This window comes from Anabas testudineus, chromosome 18 (genome assembly GCF_900324465.2).
Source record: "Anabas testudineus chromosome 18, fAnaTes1.2, whole genome shotgun sequence".
NCBI classification, from domain to species: domain Eukaryota; kingdom Metazoa; phylum Chordata; class Actinopteri; order Anabantiformes; family Anabantidae; genus Anabas; species Anabas testudineus.
In genome coordinates, this window is record NC_046627.1 from 28,382,822 (window position 1) to 28,401,172 (window position 18,351).

At 38.9% G+C, this 18,351-nt stretch overlaps 1 protein-coding gene across 4 annotated transcripts in view; it reads left to right on the plus strand.

Moving 5' to 3' along the window:
• Window positions 1-586: 586 nt before the first annotated feature.
• Window positions 587-18,351, plus strand: part of tbc1d14 (TBC1 domain family, member 14) — a 36,330-nt gene continuing 18,565 nt past the window's right edge. Inside the window, exons 1-4 of one of the 4 annotated variants that reach the window (XM_026352714.1) lie at window positions 587-626; window positions 898-1,106; window positions 3,866-4,652; window positions 10,274-10,397. In XM_026352714.1, coding sequence (XP_026208499.1) covers window positions 1,058-1,106; window positions 3,866-4,652; window positions 10,274-10,397 — 960 coding nt within the window. In that variant the 5' untranslated portion in view covers window positions 587-626; window positions 898-1,057. The other 3 variants (XM_026352716.2, XM_026352715.2, XM_026352717.2) reach the window with 3 other exon arrangements.

Below are 18,351 nucleotides of genomic sequence, written 5' to 3' on the forward strand. Positions count from 1 at the left end.
CCGTCCAATAGGGTATCATCAAATTATTCCAGTACCTATGGCTATACCTTCATATAAGTGAATTTATTGGAAATGAAATACAACATTTACCATGTGATCAAACACTAGTATTGGAATAATGATATAAAGCATGTAAATAACTGCACATTTTACAGATTATTCAAACGTAATTCTGAATATCTGAAACTGTATTCTAGATATGTTGTTATTACTTACTTAATATCCTTAATTAAGCCAATGAATTAGCTCTATTGATGTTATAAACGGTGCCATACAACTAGAATTTGAGTGAATCTGATGCACAGGAGCGTCAGGATAACACGAGTTGAGTCAAAAATGGATTTTACCGCTCAGATCAGCTTAGTTGGTGTAAGGGAGGAAACACTACAAGTATGTAAAAGACAATAATAACAGACTGAAAATTTGAAGTAACAATTTTAGCTAGTCTTTCTTACTAAAAAGCCTTCATTGATGTGTATAGGTTTAGGTTCTCAGGTTGCGAGGTCGATTAATAATGTCTTCAGGTCCAGACAGGTGAATCCATCGACAGTGGACGGTCTTGACTCGATTACGTCGCACTCTCCATACAAGTTTGTTTTAAAATGGCGGCGGAAGCGTCGAGACAGGTATGAACTGTAAACCATAGCGGATAAACTTGTGAAATGTGCTTGTTTGTACAGTTCTCTAAACACGGGCTTAATATTTCAGCTCCTGTAATGACCCAGTGAGAGCAAAAAAAAAAAAAAAGGTCTGTCGCATTTTAACTTAATTTGGTTCCACTTGAGGAAGCGTCGCTAAAATCAGTGAGTTGGCGTCAAGCAGCAAGTGCACTTGACGAGAAACTCCGGTCCGACGTTGTGTTTGTGTTCACTGTGTCCGCCTGCTGTCTTTCTTGAGGTGAACCTACGTGTTTATCCCGACAAATGACCTGGGTGCTGTCTGTGTACACTAAGCTGCGTTGAGGGAGGTGATGGTAGTGCGGCGGTACTAACAGCATCACCATGCAGCGCTCCGGCTGGTGGATAGCTGCCACCCACCTGTAGCATCAACCGGGACCATGGCGAACACGACCCTCGGCGCCCAGGACCGGAGAGACGGCTGCTCCGGTAGGTCTCTATGATGAGCCGTCTAATTCTCATCTTATTAAATGATCACAGTTAATAAACGCAAACCCAGCCTCGACACTGTAGGTGCTCCCCCCCGTGTTGACGCTAAACTGCTTTAGAAAAAACGGAAAGTTAATTAAGGCCTCGAATCTTATAAATGTGCACATTTTAGCTACCACAACATTTAACACTTGTATATTGTTTGAGGGCAGTCTTTAATTCGACATGCATTAAATCATAAAAATGAAAATGTGAAACTACACAGTCATTGCATCCTGCCAGTCATATATTTACACTTCCACACTAAAGGTTGCTTTGAGAGATAAAAAAATAAACTTCAGCACAGTTAATCAACCCAGACTCAACTATTTGAAGCTACTTTTCAAATAGATAAATGTGTTTTAATGCATTTCAGGTATGAAGAGACACTTGCTTTGTGTTTTAGGACTTGTCCATTACTCGCTGCTGTCTTGCAAGATGTATCTGTAAGTCTTTGTCTTTAGAGGTAATTCTGAGCATTGAAAATGGCCTGGAGTTAAATGTGTACATAACAAATCTTAGTTTCACGTTCAGAGATGAATATCTTGTGCCCAACATTTACAGTATGCAGTATTTTTAATTTGTAGCTGGACTCAGTGCAGTAACTGAATCAAACAATGTAAGCACTTTCCTGCATTTTATTATTTATGAACGTATGCACCCTCTAAAGTGTCAGTAATGCATTTCCTCACATTGCTAATAATAATGATATGATGACTCATGGAGCAAGATTCACGTGCGGAGTTAAAAGGGTGGTTCCGTTAAGAATACAATAACGACAGCTTTGTTAAGAAAACAAGAACATGCATTGATCGAGTGTCAGTGTGGCCTTTGCACAGTTCAATTGTACTAATTTTAAATTCTTAAATGTTACCAGAGAGACTTCATTTCTAAACAACCTGTTACTGTGCTTTTGGACACAGTCGACTGTGCTCACATGACAACTTGCAGGTCAGGGTTTAGAGCTTTAGCAAGAATCTGGCTTTGTGTGTCAGCCATCTGGAAAACATTAGGCCAGTGATAGACTTTCAAAGTGTATTATTTGAAATGATGTAAGATAATCTTGAGTTATTTCTTGCTTTTGTGTGGAAGCCACCTAGGAGCAGCACTTGGGTCACTCATTTTATTGCAAACTCTTCTAAAGCTCTTTACAAAAGACAAATCTGTGTGTGTGTGTGTGTGTGTGTGTGTGTGTGTGTGTGTGTGTGTGTGTGTGTGTGTGTGTGTGTGTGTGTGTGTGTGTGTGTGTGTGAGTGTGTGTGTGTGTCCGTGTCCAAACTAAAACCCACATTTTCCTTAGTTCCTGTTGAAAAGCAAAACATGTCTGCCTACAACTACAACTGCCTTACTGTAATGTTTACGTGCTGTTAAATGGAGGCGAAGTGTGACGTGTGTAACGTGTGTAACAGAAAGCCATGTGAGTGTCTCTGTCCACAAGAGCCTGAGGCTTTATTAATGCAGCCTGAGAGCTTAGACGCACTAGCTTTAGCTTAGCTTTCCAGCTGGCATTAAAGCATGCTGTTGCCCTGTTTGGGGCCCTGTTCACATTACACCACAGAATCCAGTTACAACCCTGTTACAGTGGGATTAGCTTTCACCTCGATTAGACCTTACCTTTAGTGTTGGGCTTAGTAGACCTACTGTTATCAACTTATACTACTTTTTTTTAATGCTAGATGATGTAAAGTATGAAAAACTCTCTTTTTCCAATGTGTGAATGTATGTATGTTATGTAATAATAAAGCCCTTATTATTGTATGATAATGTAAATTATGTCCATAATGTTTAGTATTATCAAACAAGTCAGGGTGTCAGACAGCCAAGGGGATGTCTAACAGTGTTTGATGATTGATAATGTACTGATTGTGTAGTGGTTTTGTATCATCTAGCATTTATTTATGGATGTGTTTGTGTACAGTTACCATAGTCACATTGTTTTGATCTGTTTTATTTTTATACTGTATTTCTCAGCTCATTTATATACAGTAGCTTATAAAACTATTTCCTCCAAGAAGTCATGACAGAGAAGGAACTTTACTCAGTGAAGGTCTTTCTTGTTAACAGTAGAGTGACAGGTGGAGGAGCAAAATCAACTTTTGTGCTAGGGATACTTTGGGCAGTGGAGGATTCTAAACACAGATGCTGCAGGTTGATTTGAGTGTTTTAAAAACACAGATGGCCTAGACTCTGTTCTGTCCCTAAACACCTAACAGTACTGATGATCCAAACTCTGTACTGTCCCTGAAGGCAGCACAGCAGAGCTACAGCTAAACTGGCTGGGCTGAGAGACTGTAGACATTTCTTATGGTTTCATGTGTAACAGTTCAGAATCATTACACACTTAATTGTTTTTGTTAATGAAATTAACACTGGTACAAAAATTAAAACTACCCTAGAATCAAAATACGCAGTTACATTTGGCATTTCTTGCCAAAATACGATACATCGAATGAATCTCTACCTATATTAAAACATAAAAAATAAAATCAATAAAAAGCTGTACTGTCTCTATGTCGTTGCTGATGCATGGCTACATTTCTTTGTTCATTATCGCCACCAACTGTCCATCAGTATAACTGTTTTAAGGAAAAGATTGGGACAGTTAGGTGAGCTCCATTGGCAGGTTAGACTCTTAGAGCCACTATAATTTGGTGATAAATCAACTTGTATTTTTACAGTAACATAACATCTTAGAAATTTAAACAACTTTTGTTTTGCAGGTGTATCTGGAGGAGCAATTGTGGAGAATGGCTGTCCAGTCAAAGATGCAAGTCTGACCTCCGACCTACATGATCACGCCAATCATTGCTGCAATGAGGTCAGCACATTCCCCCACAGTAAGCCCATCTTGCCGACTTACAAACCATCCTGTTCTTCCACACCCATCTACTATAGCAGCCCTCAGAAAAGTTACTCAGACTTGGAGCAAGACAGCCACAGCTTGACTTCTCAGGACTCGGGCATCCCCACTCTGGAGATTAACCCCCCAGAGCCCATTCTGCACAGTCATCCACGCCCAGGTGATGCAGGCCTCATCCTGGACTCCACTCATGATTCTCCTGCCACTTTACCTTTGAATGATGATCCCTCTGACGGCAACGCCATCCGCAAGTCCTCCACATTCCCTCGCAGCGGATATGACTCAATCCGCCTCTTCAGCCCCACCCTCAGATTATCCACCACCATGGGCCTGGGCACCGGGGGCGGAGTCTTGAACCGTAGCGATGACATCTCTGTGTGCAGCGTTTCCAGCATGAGCACAGAGCTGTCTGTCTCCAATGAAGACATCTTAGACTTCACTGTCACTTCAGACTCCAGCGCCATTGTCACGTTAGAGACAGATGACAGCGGCACTGCTCATTTCTCAGACGTGACACTGTCGTCATCCCCGGGACACTGCAGAGACTTATGGAGCCCTGTACGATCATATCTGGGACCAGGTGACACAAAGCAGGAAGAAGATGGCAGGCAAAAGAGACTGGGACCTCTGGCAGGTTTGTTCAACAGGTAAGTTCAGATATAGTGTCTTTAATGGATAGAGATGTTTTATGAGGAAAATATATCATAGTAATAGTAATACAGTATTATTTCTGTTTAAAATAGATTTTGTAACAATTGTCAAAGCCATAAAGAGCCACAAGAAAACCACAGATTTTACTTAGAAGTTACTGAGCGGGAAGGAGCTTGCATCACTGTAGGAGATGACACTTCTGCTCTGTGTGCAAAGAGGATACTGCCATGCTGTTGCATCTAAAGTTTTACTTCCCACTTCTGTAGGTGTGTAACTGAGGATTTGTTGTTCCTTCCTTTTTTATGTACAAATGTAGCACAGTCAAATGTGGGAAAAAGTATTTTAGTAACAATAATGCTAAGCATGTGATTACTATGCCCATTAGAGGTGTGTGTATACACTTTACATCATTTTTAATAATAATTAAAGAAAATATGGTGCGTTTGTCATTATAACCAATAATTACCAAAAAAAGGTACAAGTGTCGGTTTGTGTTTACAAACAGCCACCTGCCATTACTTAATGTTAAATAGAATTGTTGTTTAATGCATTTTTCTCAGTGTGCCCTAATAACCTTTCACATTCACAAAGTCTAACTTTCACTCTGCTGCATAGTATAGCTTGGCTGTTAAGAAAAGCTACACTGCAACACACCAATATCATCAGATTATATTGTTGGTTGTATCGTCATATCACATATATCATCATACTCCCTCACCATGACAGAATATTGCGATATTTACGGTACAGTTGTGATAAGAGAAATAAATGCTGGAACAACCTGTCAAAGGCTGTGACACTGAGCCGAAGACATGATGGCAACCTAAACTGTTGACAAGATGTGAATGATTGAAAAGATGGACACTAGACACACTAGACACAACATACTGTTAAGAAAAAGTTAAATTTGTTTCTTGTACATTTTTTAGCTACATTAATTGGTTTTTTTAAGTATTGGATGAATATAAGGACTTTGTCTTGTGACTTGTGGCTAAAAAGGATACTTTAGATTGGTTCGCATGATATTTTGTAATTCATATTGGAAAATGTCATGATATAGTTGATGTCTGTGATGTCTTTGATTTTTAGGAAATATTTTATAAATACATTAAATGACCTAAAATTATATTATACAATTAATTCACTGTTTGAGTTAGTGTAGCAAAGTACTACTAAACTAATAATATGTCCATCTGAACTGAGCCACAAGTTAATACAACATCCTCTTGGTGTTCTCAGACCAGCTTCCTCTCTAGAGTTACTTTGCTCACACTTTGTAATGTAGGTGCGTTGCTCTGTGCTAATGATTAATGCCAAGATCTGATGAATTTATACCTACTTATAAATTAGTTCCTTAAACTGGCTGCAGCGTTTTACTGTCCTTGGTTTGGTCACATGTATCATTTGGAGAATCATCTGGTAGACTTTTCATTACCTCTCAATGCTTTGCCGCGTTCCACTTTCTGTTGCAGCAACAGGGACGAGGATTTCACAGCACCTAGCCACATTTAGATCTTTTCATTTTGGACTGTGCTGCTGGTAGAAAATAATTTTCTCAGAAGTAACCTGGTGTTCTATGAACCGTGTGTGGCTGTGTGCGCTTGTGACTGGACGAGGTTCAAGGTTATAATGCATAGGTAATATAAAAAAAAAAAAAAAAAAACACCTTGGTATTGCGTAACAATATAATAGTACAGTAATAGTAAGTAATTGTCTTGTAATTGCTGGTGCGATAACGATGATGACGATAACAAGAATAATGATCTTGCTGTTTCTAGATTGGCTTGTTAAACTTTTAGCCATGCCGGCAGTGTCAGTTTGTAGACAATGGTTAGTCACTTTTTATAATCAGTCAGTGATTACAGTTAACTAGTTAACATTTCAATAACTTGCCCAACACTGTTTAACATTACAAATGTGTTATCAACCTTATTTTTAATGATGATTCCAGTGTAACAATACTGATGAGTCGTTGACTTAGATTGATTTTCCTCAAAATTGTAAAAGGTCAATGATACAGGATGTTTACACTGTGGTTTGATCTTACATTATATTTCTCAGTTAGCATGATAGTAGTTGATATATTAAGGAGCAGTACGGCCTTTGAGCCTCCTCCTCCCACACGTATCGCTCCTCCATCACATGGACAAGTTGCTCATTCTCTCTCAGCGCCCTCCACACTTGTGCTTGTCACACACATTCCTCCCATTCCTTCCCTCCCACTTCTTGTGTCAGACGTCTCACTGTGGAGGAGCGGCCTCTTCAGTCTCACGCTGCCTAAACACAGTGGCTGTGTGGGTACGTTTGAGACTCTGTTTAACTACAGCTATGGAAGTGGTTGGCTTGAATCCTCGCTAAGGGGTGGCTTTGACGTGCTTTGTTTACCCTTAACTTCTTTGAAGGTTTTTGTGGAGGTTGATTCAGTAACAGAGCAGGATGGCAGCCCCATCACTTCTTCTGTACATTGACAGGTAGGATAACTCAAGCAACATGACAGTAGAAGTTTAAAAACATCAGTTTTGTATGCATGCAAGCAACAGAGATCCATTCACCAGCAGAATAATGTTGCTTTTGTACTAATCTGCCTATTTTCTCTAGAGCTAAACACACTGGTCTATGAATAGTGTGTAGCCTGCATAGCCTGAAGCACCTCTGTCTTGTTCAATCATGCATTGTTTTACGATGGTAAAAATCACTGTACTCTGCTTTCCGTTTTCTTGTACTAGCTTGTTTGGTATTTCTGGGCCAGTTGTCCTAATTGTCGGCTTAACCTCATAAAGTGTTGTAACACCTCATCACCTTATTTGCACACGTCATGAATAAGTTTTGTGAAATTTTCAAATTCTTCCCCACAGCCAGTTCAATGCAAAGCCTCACCTTCAATTTAGCACTGCCTGTCCTGGTGCTTTTATTGTCTTCCACTTGAGCACTTGACAATAGCTTCAGCCTTCCAGCTGTCACGTTGAAGCGAATTTGCTCCGCACTGAATGCTAATTGTGCTCCTGCTTTGTGGACATCTGTTTTTGTTTGTTTCATGCTAAACATGTAATTCTATTGAACTATATAAATAATTAGTGTGTAAAGTGTTATGGTATGAAGTCAGAAATTGTGGTGGTGGTGTTCAGTTGGTCTTTGCACTTCGATCTTTACAGCATTATTTTATGGTTGCTCACAGGGTTACTCAAGTTCACCACTCCCCATAGTTCACAGCCTGGTTACAGTTTACTTTTTCCACCCAAGGTTGTGCTGATGTTTTGGCATGATATGAAGCTCTGAGTACATGAATAATTTACACTGCAGTTAGAAATTTGCACGTTTTTGTTGTACAGTTGATGAACCCTTGTCTGGTTGAGCTTCATTGTTATCATCTTACAAGCTTTTTCCAGAGCTTTCAACCTCATCTCATGGACTTCGCCAGTAGGTAAAATACTTGTACTTGATGTGTGGAACCTGGGACAAATGGAACCAGGTTATAACAAGAACACCTGGTGTCTTATAATAAAAACAATAATAATAAAGACCTGAATAAGGTTTTTGATTGCTCAGACAAAAGCTAGTAAGTGAGCCATTAGTGAAGAATTTTTTTTTTTGTTAGAGACTGGTCGCTATTTGTCCTCTCATAACCTCTTTAGATAAGATTTCACTCTTTCTCACTCTTCAATTGTTTCCTTGTAAGCTAAAAGCTGATGTTTCCTTAGTTTGGTTTTCTTTTAAGGAATTTTAGCTATGTGATCACAGCACATATTCCCGTACTCAGATGACAGCTTCCTTTAACAGCAAAAATAAGTGTTGCCTGTGAGTGTCTGGTCATGTCCTTCATATCTCTCCGAATTTTATTATCTCACTGATGTAATCAACATTTTATTAAAGTTAAAATGTTTTCTGTTGTTTCCCCTGGTCAATTCTGAAAATAGCTCAATAAAGCTACTTTGAATGCCACTGACAGAACGCAGTAACTGGATGTTGTACAGTGCGTATTCTGTCAGCCCTTATTTTCTGTCATTGTTATGTTGTTATTCAGCTTTTTCAATAAACTCACAGAATGAGGAAATACCTTCCATACTGCAGACTATCTGTGTATACTACAGTATCAGTAAGTAGAGTGAGAAATACGCAGGACTGATGTGAAACATGCTTCTGTGAAAATAAATAATTCTCAAGGAAGCAAAGAATAATCAGTCAGTAGAGGGTAGATACTCAAACCAAACCATACGGGACCCTGAGGGTTCGGACAGAAATTTTGAGATTGTGTTTAGGTTGAAATAGGGTTTGATCACGAAGATCAAACTTTTGGTTAGAACAGGCACGATTGAACTCGAAGCATGAATGTTAACTTGTAAATATTTTGAACTAAAAGTGGGACTAAAATCAGGACTATCTGTGTGAAGTATTATTAAAATGAAAATGATGAGGTGGTTATGCTGTATCCAGAAGAACACTGCGCAAACTCAACTGCATTGGCAAAAGGCATAAAATACAGTACCTTTTTCAGGTTGCTACTACTCTGGGACCCTGTACAGGTGGTTCTGCAATGAGCCGTATGGTTATTGGTGTTAATGGTGGCTGCATCAGACAGAAAGGTGACTGTTTTACATATAAGTGTCCATCCACAAGTGCAGCGTTCTGAACCAATCACTAGAAGTTAGAGCTTCATTTTAAGTTATGACGCACTTCTAATCCAAACTAAGAAACAAAAGGTTTTTACTTGTATATTCATGGTAATGGTTGTCCTCATGGGAAATTAGATTTATTTAGATTAGAGTTATGAGTGGCCACATCTGGCCACTCATAACTCTTGATGACAACTGTCTGCTAAGAAGTCTTTAGCAGACAGATCGAAAGTTATTAGTGAACAAAAGCTGTATCTGTTCACTGTTGGGCAGCATGTTTCCTGTCATCACTAACCTGGGGGCAGCCCAGAGGGGTCAGGTCAGGCTGTGCAGTCGTCAGCAGGTCTAAGGTCACATTGAGACAACTTGTGTTTTTAGACCTTTCTTCCTCTTCTTTATTGGACACTGGGTTAGGGTGAATTCACCATCATCACACTTGTTGTAAAAGTTGGGCTCTCCATTTTTCTTTATTTGCACTCTTCACTCAGTACAATGTGTTATTAATACTAAATATAGAAAATGTATCTTTCAATATATTACATAAGTTGGTTATCATGGTAAATTGCCTCTCAATGAGATTCAACCTAACAAAGAGCAGGGTATGACATTTTTGATGTTATGTTGGTATTCCTGGTCAGAAGGGGCTTTAATTTGAACACTCCATTCATGTCTTTTCAGCTAGGCGCTATTCAGGCTTTTAAATAAAGCCCTCACTAACACCTCTGTGACAACACTGCACTAAAGGACAAAAGAAAAAAATAACTAGCTAAATGGTACAGTGAAATCTGTTGAAAAGGGGAAGGCTTCTTTGAATGTGGTTTTAAGGTGGATGGAAGCTAAATATGGCATGAAACTGATCTCTTTCATTTTCTTTTTTTATTATAGTTTCATGTGTATAAGACTAAGACATTGGATTCTTCAATAAAAGCAGCAAACTATAAGCAAACCAATAATGGTTGATTACTGCTACATATAGGCCAATTCCCTCTATCCTTATTCTTTCTCAGGAGCCTGTTTGCGAGGAGGTTGAAGGACAGCCGACCAGTGGACCAGAGAGATCCAGGGTGGAAGCTGTTTGGGAGAGTCCCACCACGGGAAGGCACCGTCAAAGACCCCAGGAGAATACAAAAGGTAGTGTCACAATTTTAAGATCATAGCACTGGGTTTGTGATCTGAGAAACGGAGAACTCCCTCTGTTACCTGCCCTCTCCTTTTATGTTTTCTATTGTCAGATATTATTAACAATTAGTTGTTGCGTTGGTATAGCAAGAAAGATGGAGGATAAAAGGGAAATATGCTTAGATCACACAAGTACATGTCAAAGCTATGATGCTCTTAGTGTTTGCTTCATATATTTGCAGCCATATTTAGGAAAATAATAAGAAAAATGTTAATCATTTGATTGTGTTTTTGGTTGGTATGTGGCACTATTTTAAAAACTGCTTTTGAGCATAGTATGAGGGAGCACATTAGTTTGTTTAGTGATGCCTTTACACTTGAATCATGTTCAGGATTGCTGAAAAAAGCAGTAATGTCTCCACTGACATCAACATGAGTGTTTTTTGGACTACTTACTTAATTGCTTACTCTATGTCTTGTTGAAAAGGAGCTACCTTGAGCTTATTGTTAGCAGTTTACATAGAAACATCTGAAGCTCTTCTGTGCTGTGTTTTGTGTTTCTTCCTAGATAAGATATCAATCACATGAACCAGTAATAAGTTTGTTTATTTCATAGAGCATTTGTGTCTGTGTGTATTTAGTTTGAGTTTATCACAGAGAACATTAGCTTCCTGACTTTGAACTGAAGGGTGTTGTCACTTCTAAGCAGCTGATCCCCCTTTGCTTGTGTGTTTAAAGAAAGTTGTATCTCAACCTAAGAAAGAACTTCAAATAAACTCTCTATACAGAAAAGTTGCAGCTTTTTCTAAAACGTATTGACGTTTTAGAAAAAGAAATTTGTGTCATTTGTTAATTTGCTTGTAACTTTAAAGTACAAAGATTTTTTGTGTTTTCAGTGACCAACTTAATTGTATTATGTAAAACACAAAGTATTTTTATGCTGCAACATGCTCAAAAAAGTTTGAACAGTGGCAAAATAAGATAAATAAGTTTAGAAAATCTCCCAGTAACACCATTCTGGATGATTGCAAGATGTAGAATTTAGTAATTTCAGCATCTACAGTTCATAATATCATGAAAGGAGGGGTGGAAACCACAGTTGAATGTGCCTGACTAAGTTGTTACTCAACACTGCATGAGAAACCATCATGCTACTGTGATGAATCTATGAATACTGCCACATCAAGTTTGTATTATAAATATTATTATGCAAGGTGGAAGTCATACATGAGTTCTGTACTGAAAGACCGCCGAGTTTTCTGGGAGAAAGCTCATGTAAGAATGAAAGATGATGGAAACGTTCAGTGAAATGGCTGTGTTCATGTTTTTAAGACAAAAACAACCTTGAGTTCTCTGTGCTAAAGACAGAAAAAGTACAAGAACCAGCATCTGTAACTGTGCATCAGTGCCCACAGCATGGCCCTTTCAACAAGAATGGGTAAATATTTAACATGCAGAAGTGAACAATGAGCATCCTTAGTTCTCGAACGATTTAAAAGAAGGAAATTAGAAAGACAGTGATGTAACACAGTGCTAAACAAGCACTGTATTTCAGCATTAAACTCCTAAATTTGCTTCTAATTACAAAATACAATAGTGTAAGTGTTCAATTGGTCTGTGAAAACACAGAAAATCTTTTCTTTGTATCATTGTCAGATAAATAAATGTTCAAGCTAATTCACAAATCAGAGTTTTTACTACATTAGAGAGAAAATCCAAACAATTTTGGAATTTATAATTATGGGGCAAATATGAATTGGATTTTTGATTTATTAATTAACACAAAATAAAATTGTTGGGTGTACAAAGTTATTGAACGAAAATGTTGGTATTAATTTCACAATATAGGGAACAGACTAAAACTTTAAATAACGTCATTATAGCAGTGTCGTCAAGCAATTCTTAAAAACAAGCCCGGCAGATATGTTGTATCATTTTAGTTCATTGGTTTATGTTGCTGCAGTCAGCTGCAAAAGTAACGAGCTTTAAATGCAATAAAACATTTTAACAGGGCTTATCACAGTACCAAGGAACAATAAATCTCAATATGGATACCAACACACCTCCACATGTAATAGAACAACCAATGACTAATATTCCACTTAGTACTCAGATACATATTGTGACTGTTCGATCTGTGTGTTCTTGCATACCTGGAGCTTAATGCTCAAAGCAGCAACACTCCCTAGCATTGACATTTAGGTTAAACTGCTTTTTTTAGAATGCTACATTTGGAAAAGCAAACAACTGGATGTTTTTTTTAATAGAAAGGACAAGTCTGAATGTTGACCTAGCTAATGTTTGACCTGGACCATTAATGGTCACAGAGAGCATACACGGTCAAGGTTTTAGGAGCACATGGGCAATGACGACACAGTGGAAACTGAACTTTTACACGAAAGATAGGTGAACTGCATTACAATAAACACCTTAGGGAGCTGGGGGTTAGTTAGACTAGGCTATAGAGTCTAGGGTATCAAGTATGTACCCTGCATGTAGTATTGAGCATTAAGTATTAATTTAACTTGCTGTGATGTTCCTACTGTTTTAACTATATTTCCAAGTAGCTTCCAATAGCACAGTTCTTCTCAAAATCATGGCAATGGCAATTGTATATGAATAACACTTATCTCTTCGTCATGGCACCAGTTAGTGGGTGATATATGTTTTGCAGCAACTAAACAGTTTAGTGTCAGTTGCTCTGTGCCATACAGTATTATGTGCACTTTAAATTGATGTTTTTGGAGCAGAAAAAATGGACAAGTGAAAGGATTTGAATGAAGAAGGCCAATTTGTAATGGCTAGATGATTTGGTCAGAGCATCTCCAAAACTGCAGCTGTGGTCACTATGTATGAAAACTTGTTCAAAGATGGGAACAGTGGTAAACCAGTGACAGGGCCATGGGTGGCCACAGCTCCTTCATGTACTTAGTGAGCGAAGGCTGGCTCATGTGGTCTCATTCAACAGATGAGCTACTGTAGCTCAAAGTACTAAAGTTAATGCTGGTTCTTATAGAAAGATGTCAGAATACACATAGACGCTGCATTGAAATTTGTTGCATATGGGGCCGTATAACTGCAGACCCGTCAGGGTGACCGTGCTGATGGCCTGGTCTTATGAAACATGTTTTCTTTTACGTCATGAGGATGGCTGGGTCCGTGTGTGTCACTTACCTCAGTAACATATGGAACTGGGATGCACTATGGAAAGAATTCAAGCAGGTGCAGGCAGTGTGATGCTTTAGGCAATGTTCTGCTGGGAAACCTATCAATCGAGTATCTGTAGGATGTGCTGGATAAATAAATCTGATCCATGGAGGCCCCGCCTCTCAACTTACAGTAATTAAAGGATGTGCTGCTAACATATTGGTGCCACATTCTACAACACAGCTTCAGGGGTCTAGTGGAGTCCATGTCTTAATAAGCCAGGACTGTTTTGGCAGCAAATGGGGGACGAACACAATATTGGGCAGGTGGTCGTGATCAGTGTTGCTTTTCTCTTTAGTTTGCTTTACATGTTAAAAAGTGAACTCTGTAGTTTAACTCCTGCCAAAAACTGTTAGCTCCACTACCAACTGTGTTATAGCTTGTAAATAAAGTAAATAGCTTCTCTGAAATTTGAAACACCTGAATTGAAATTTAAAAGCCTTTTTTGAAACACTGATCCATGTATATACACTAGCAGAACTTTGTGTGGCACGGCATTGTATGGGTTTGTGTTGTTTGCTGAAGTTCCCAATGTCACAGTCTTTGAGAACACTGTGAGGTCACTGATTACTTATAATTTCCAGCTGTCATTAAAAAGGAAAAAGCGAAGTGTCTCAGGCGTAATTGAAGTGCACAATGACTCTGTAGTGGTAAAATAAGCCAAAGAACAAGATGGCGTGCATGTAATTAAAGGCTTCAGAAGCCTGTTATTAGGCTGCCATGCTGTTGAGGCCTAGGTGATAGTCCTGTTAATTTGCAGTCCCTTCAGTTTATGTATCACCTATTTAACCAGTCACACGTTGGCTTCAAATTGCTGTCTTCTTGTATTTGTTTGAAATTAACACAGGTTTGTGATGCTTTCTCTTCCACATTCATACAGCTATATGTGTTTAAGTCCATTTCATCTGTAGTAGCAACTTAATATTGGAGTTCATGAATCAGCTATCAGGCTTGGCTTACAAGCCTTTTTGTTGCCATTGCTACCTGCTGTTCAAAGGCAGGCTCAGTAAAGTCTGTACAGTACTGTATGTGTGGAATGCTTGTTCTGCTACCACAAGGTGCAGTCTGTGCACTTCCCACCAGGAACATTGCCTTTTAGAGAACAACACTGTTAATCAAGTTTTATAGTCAAATTTTTACCATTTTGGGTGCTGTCAGGCTTTATGTGGAGGCCTCAGTACAATGTCTGCCAACAGTAAATTGCTGCCTGCTGAAGAAAGTAATTATTACTGCTGAGCTAGAATTGTATTGTATTGCACCTCGGATGTCTTGTGGTACTCAAGACATCTGGATAGGATGTAGGAGTAAGGCTGAATTGAAATTGCAATATAATATTCCCATCTGAAGTTTAAATTTTATTGTCAAGTCATTTAGGCTTCCTCTAGATTTAATAATACTGTACAGATATGTTATATTTTTATGTTTATTTCATAAATACACTAATGTCAAATAAGTTTTGCTGATATTTAGTATCTATAAACTATTTTTATGCCATGAGTGTTTAGACAGTCACAAGACATTGAAAGTCAATTAAAAATGTCGATGTTGTAGAACCACCTCTGAATACGGCTGTCCCATAGTAAGCTATGTCACTGTGGACCAGTTCTCCAATAAACTGAACAGATGTTATTATATTTGGGGTTGTTTTAACAAAATATAAATATTTGCTATACAAAGGTGCCAGTGAAAGTGAAAACCAGCAGAGTCTTAATAAGTATTTTTCGACAGTGAGCCAAGAGAACAGCTTTAATGCCTTCTAGGCATGAATCATGATTAGGTGACTGTCAGGTCCATAGTATGTGAATTTCTTTGTGTGAAAACATCTACTATTGTAATATTTCATCACTCATTTGTTAGGGTTTTAATCGGTTTGATATAGATAATCCCATACACAGTATAAAGGTGTGCTGTTAGGAAACCAATGCATCTATGTGTAGTGAGAATCCTTCAGTAAGCAGGGAACAAGATAAAACAGATCTCCCAGAGAACAAGACACAGAAGCTATATCAGCTGCAGCTGCTCGTTCAGTCCTGAGTGGATTAGTAGAACAGAAGGCTGAGCTGAAACCCGATCCATTACTCTGGGGTTGATTAGAGTGGCTGCCAGGGCACAGCAGAGCACAGAGCTCCTTTCAGCACAGAGACGGTGACTAATAACACACAGTGGTGCTGATTTGCTGACACATACACGCAACGGCAGCAGCGATAGACCTGATGCAGACCGGCTCAGTGTAGCATCACCACTTCAAGAGGGAGGAAAATAGAGGGGTATCATGCTGCATCCTTTCCAATGCGGGGTGTGTCACTCTGTAGGCAGCTTGACTGTCCCCCTGCCCTCCTTCCGCATCTCCTCGGTTTACTGTTGCCAGGATTGAGCCCTCAGGGGCAGCAATGACGCTGGTCTAGGGTTTTGGAAACAAACCCCCACCGGAGGACTGGCCGTCTGTAAGGAACCACAGCGTTCATGGTGAGTGAGCATTTGCGCTGCGAGCACAAGTGGGTGAGCACGGTGACCCTCAGTCTCTCTCCTTGTCTGACAGAATCAGAGGACATTGGTAGTCAGAGCATGAAAGAGAGGCAGCAGAGGAAGAGGATGGGTCGGGTTTCAGATAATAGCCTCTTTCAGCTCATCGTTGCTTGTGTCGGTTGTAGAAGGGTGATGACTGTCAGTGTCTCGATCACAGAAAAAATTAAAATGTCTGGTTTCCTGGATCTGTTGATAGACTAATGTCCACACAGGAATCGACATATTTTCACATAACCTAACCTATAGCCTGAAACTTAATAGAACAACAGCACGTGCAGCAGTGTGACAGTGCCGTCTCTTTTCTATTTTGGCTTTTTGAAGCGTGTCAAGGGATTTCCTCCTGCTGCTGTCACTGATGCAGTTAAAGAGACACACTGCTCATTTGACAGTGAATAGCTGAATCTTTAAGACTGTTTATTAGTATTTTTCAGTAATACATGCTTACATAAATATCAGTCGCTTTTCTGATCATTTCATTGCCAGTTTGTTCCATCTGCTTGTCTGGATATTGTACATTTTCTTCCTTTAGTTATAACAAAGCTGCCAGATTAGTATTACCCTTACTTACAGACTCGTGCTGCTCCTCAGCTCCCCTGTGGCAAATGTAATTCAACTGTTAGTATGTCAGTTGCTCTGTGCCAAACAGTATTATGTGCAGATTAAATCAATTTAATTTAACTTTTTTTTTTTTTTTTAGCAAGTCAGTTTTGTGTTTGTCACGGGGGAAAAAGGACAAATACATTTTGTCATACATTTCGTTAATGAAATTAACACAAGAAGTAGATTTTAAATTTGTGTAATTTGTATTTTCCAGTTTCTAGTAATCATATATGATGACATTATTACTAATGCTCTTAGCCTAGGTAAAGTACATTTGGTTGATGGTTGTGTATGAAGCGCTATAGAAGGACATTGTGCTTATGTACTGTTACTAACTTGAGCTTAAAATTACAAAAAATGACACTGACTGTTATCAAGATTTTGATGGAAGTTTCATTAGTGAAGATGTTAACGTATCTTAGTAAGGACCATAGTATTTCCTCAGTGTCCCTGTAATGGAATTATTAGTAGGCATATATTATAAAAACCCTGACAGTCAGAGATTGAGGGGTACTCTTACCTCACAAATGGAATGAACTGCTTTTGTGAACATTGTGTATATTAATGAATATACACAATGCAGGAATCTTAATCACCTTTTAATTTAGTTGTCTATTTGAAAAATTCCATGAGATCATGAGGGAATTTCAACAGTTTACATTACTGAACCTATGATGCAGTAGCGGTCAAACAAACACACCTACTTACTACCAACCACACAAAAACCTTCTGACTCATTCACACTTTGCTCTGTGCTTGCTGGGGTTAGCCTCCAACAGCTTCCAGTTAAAAACTGGGAGTTGGAGCAGGCTGGCATGCAGTGAAAGCAGGTTAAGCACCTTGCAGTGGCCTTTCATGTCTCAGCTTATGTTATTAATAAAGTCAGTGGTGCTTTCACCAAGATATGAGGCATAAGCAACACCAGTGCTTTTTCAGACCCACTTTGAGCCTTTTTGCACTATTTGATCATGCCTCCAGTTGTGTTAATCGTCACTTTTAAAAAACAACATGCCATTAGATAAACACTAGTGTGAAACTTTGTGGGACCACATGGAGTCATGTTATTGCCAACTTAGAAAATCTGCACCTTGACAAGAGTGATGGCTTATAGTTACTACTATAGTACTTACCACTTACCAAAAAGGCCATTAGCAACCATCACGACAATCAGCCAGACAATCAGTGCAGCCATGCACCCAGAGACCACTCACACCACTATCATGAAATCTGAGAACTTCACTGAAAGTCACAAAGCAGCTTGCCCTGACACCAGGTTATCGTGCAATACATTTGCTAATACTTCTAAAAGCTACCACATAGTTAACCAAATTTAGAGCTATAGATGGAAATCTAATCTATCTGATTCAGTATCATCTAATACTTCTATGGTCAGTTCACTTGTTTGAGAAAAGTTACATGGGAGCTTATAGGACATCATCATTTTTGTGCATAATTTAAAGCTCCTATAGACCTTGGACAAAGCAGGATTGCTGGAGAAATGTACAGCCTAAATCCCAGACTAAAATCTGAATGCAAATGATGGCTTACCACCTGAGAGCAGAGAAAGGGATTTTAAGGTTGATATTTATTGTGAGATTACAGGATTTACAAGTGAAATAAAACATATCTCTGC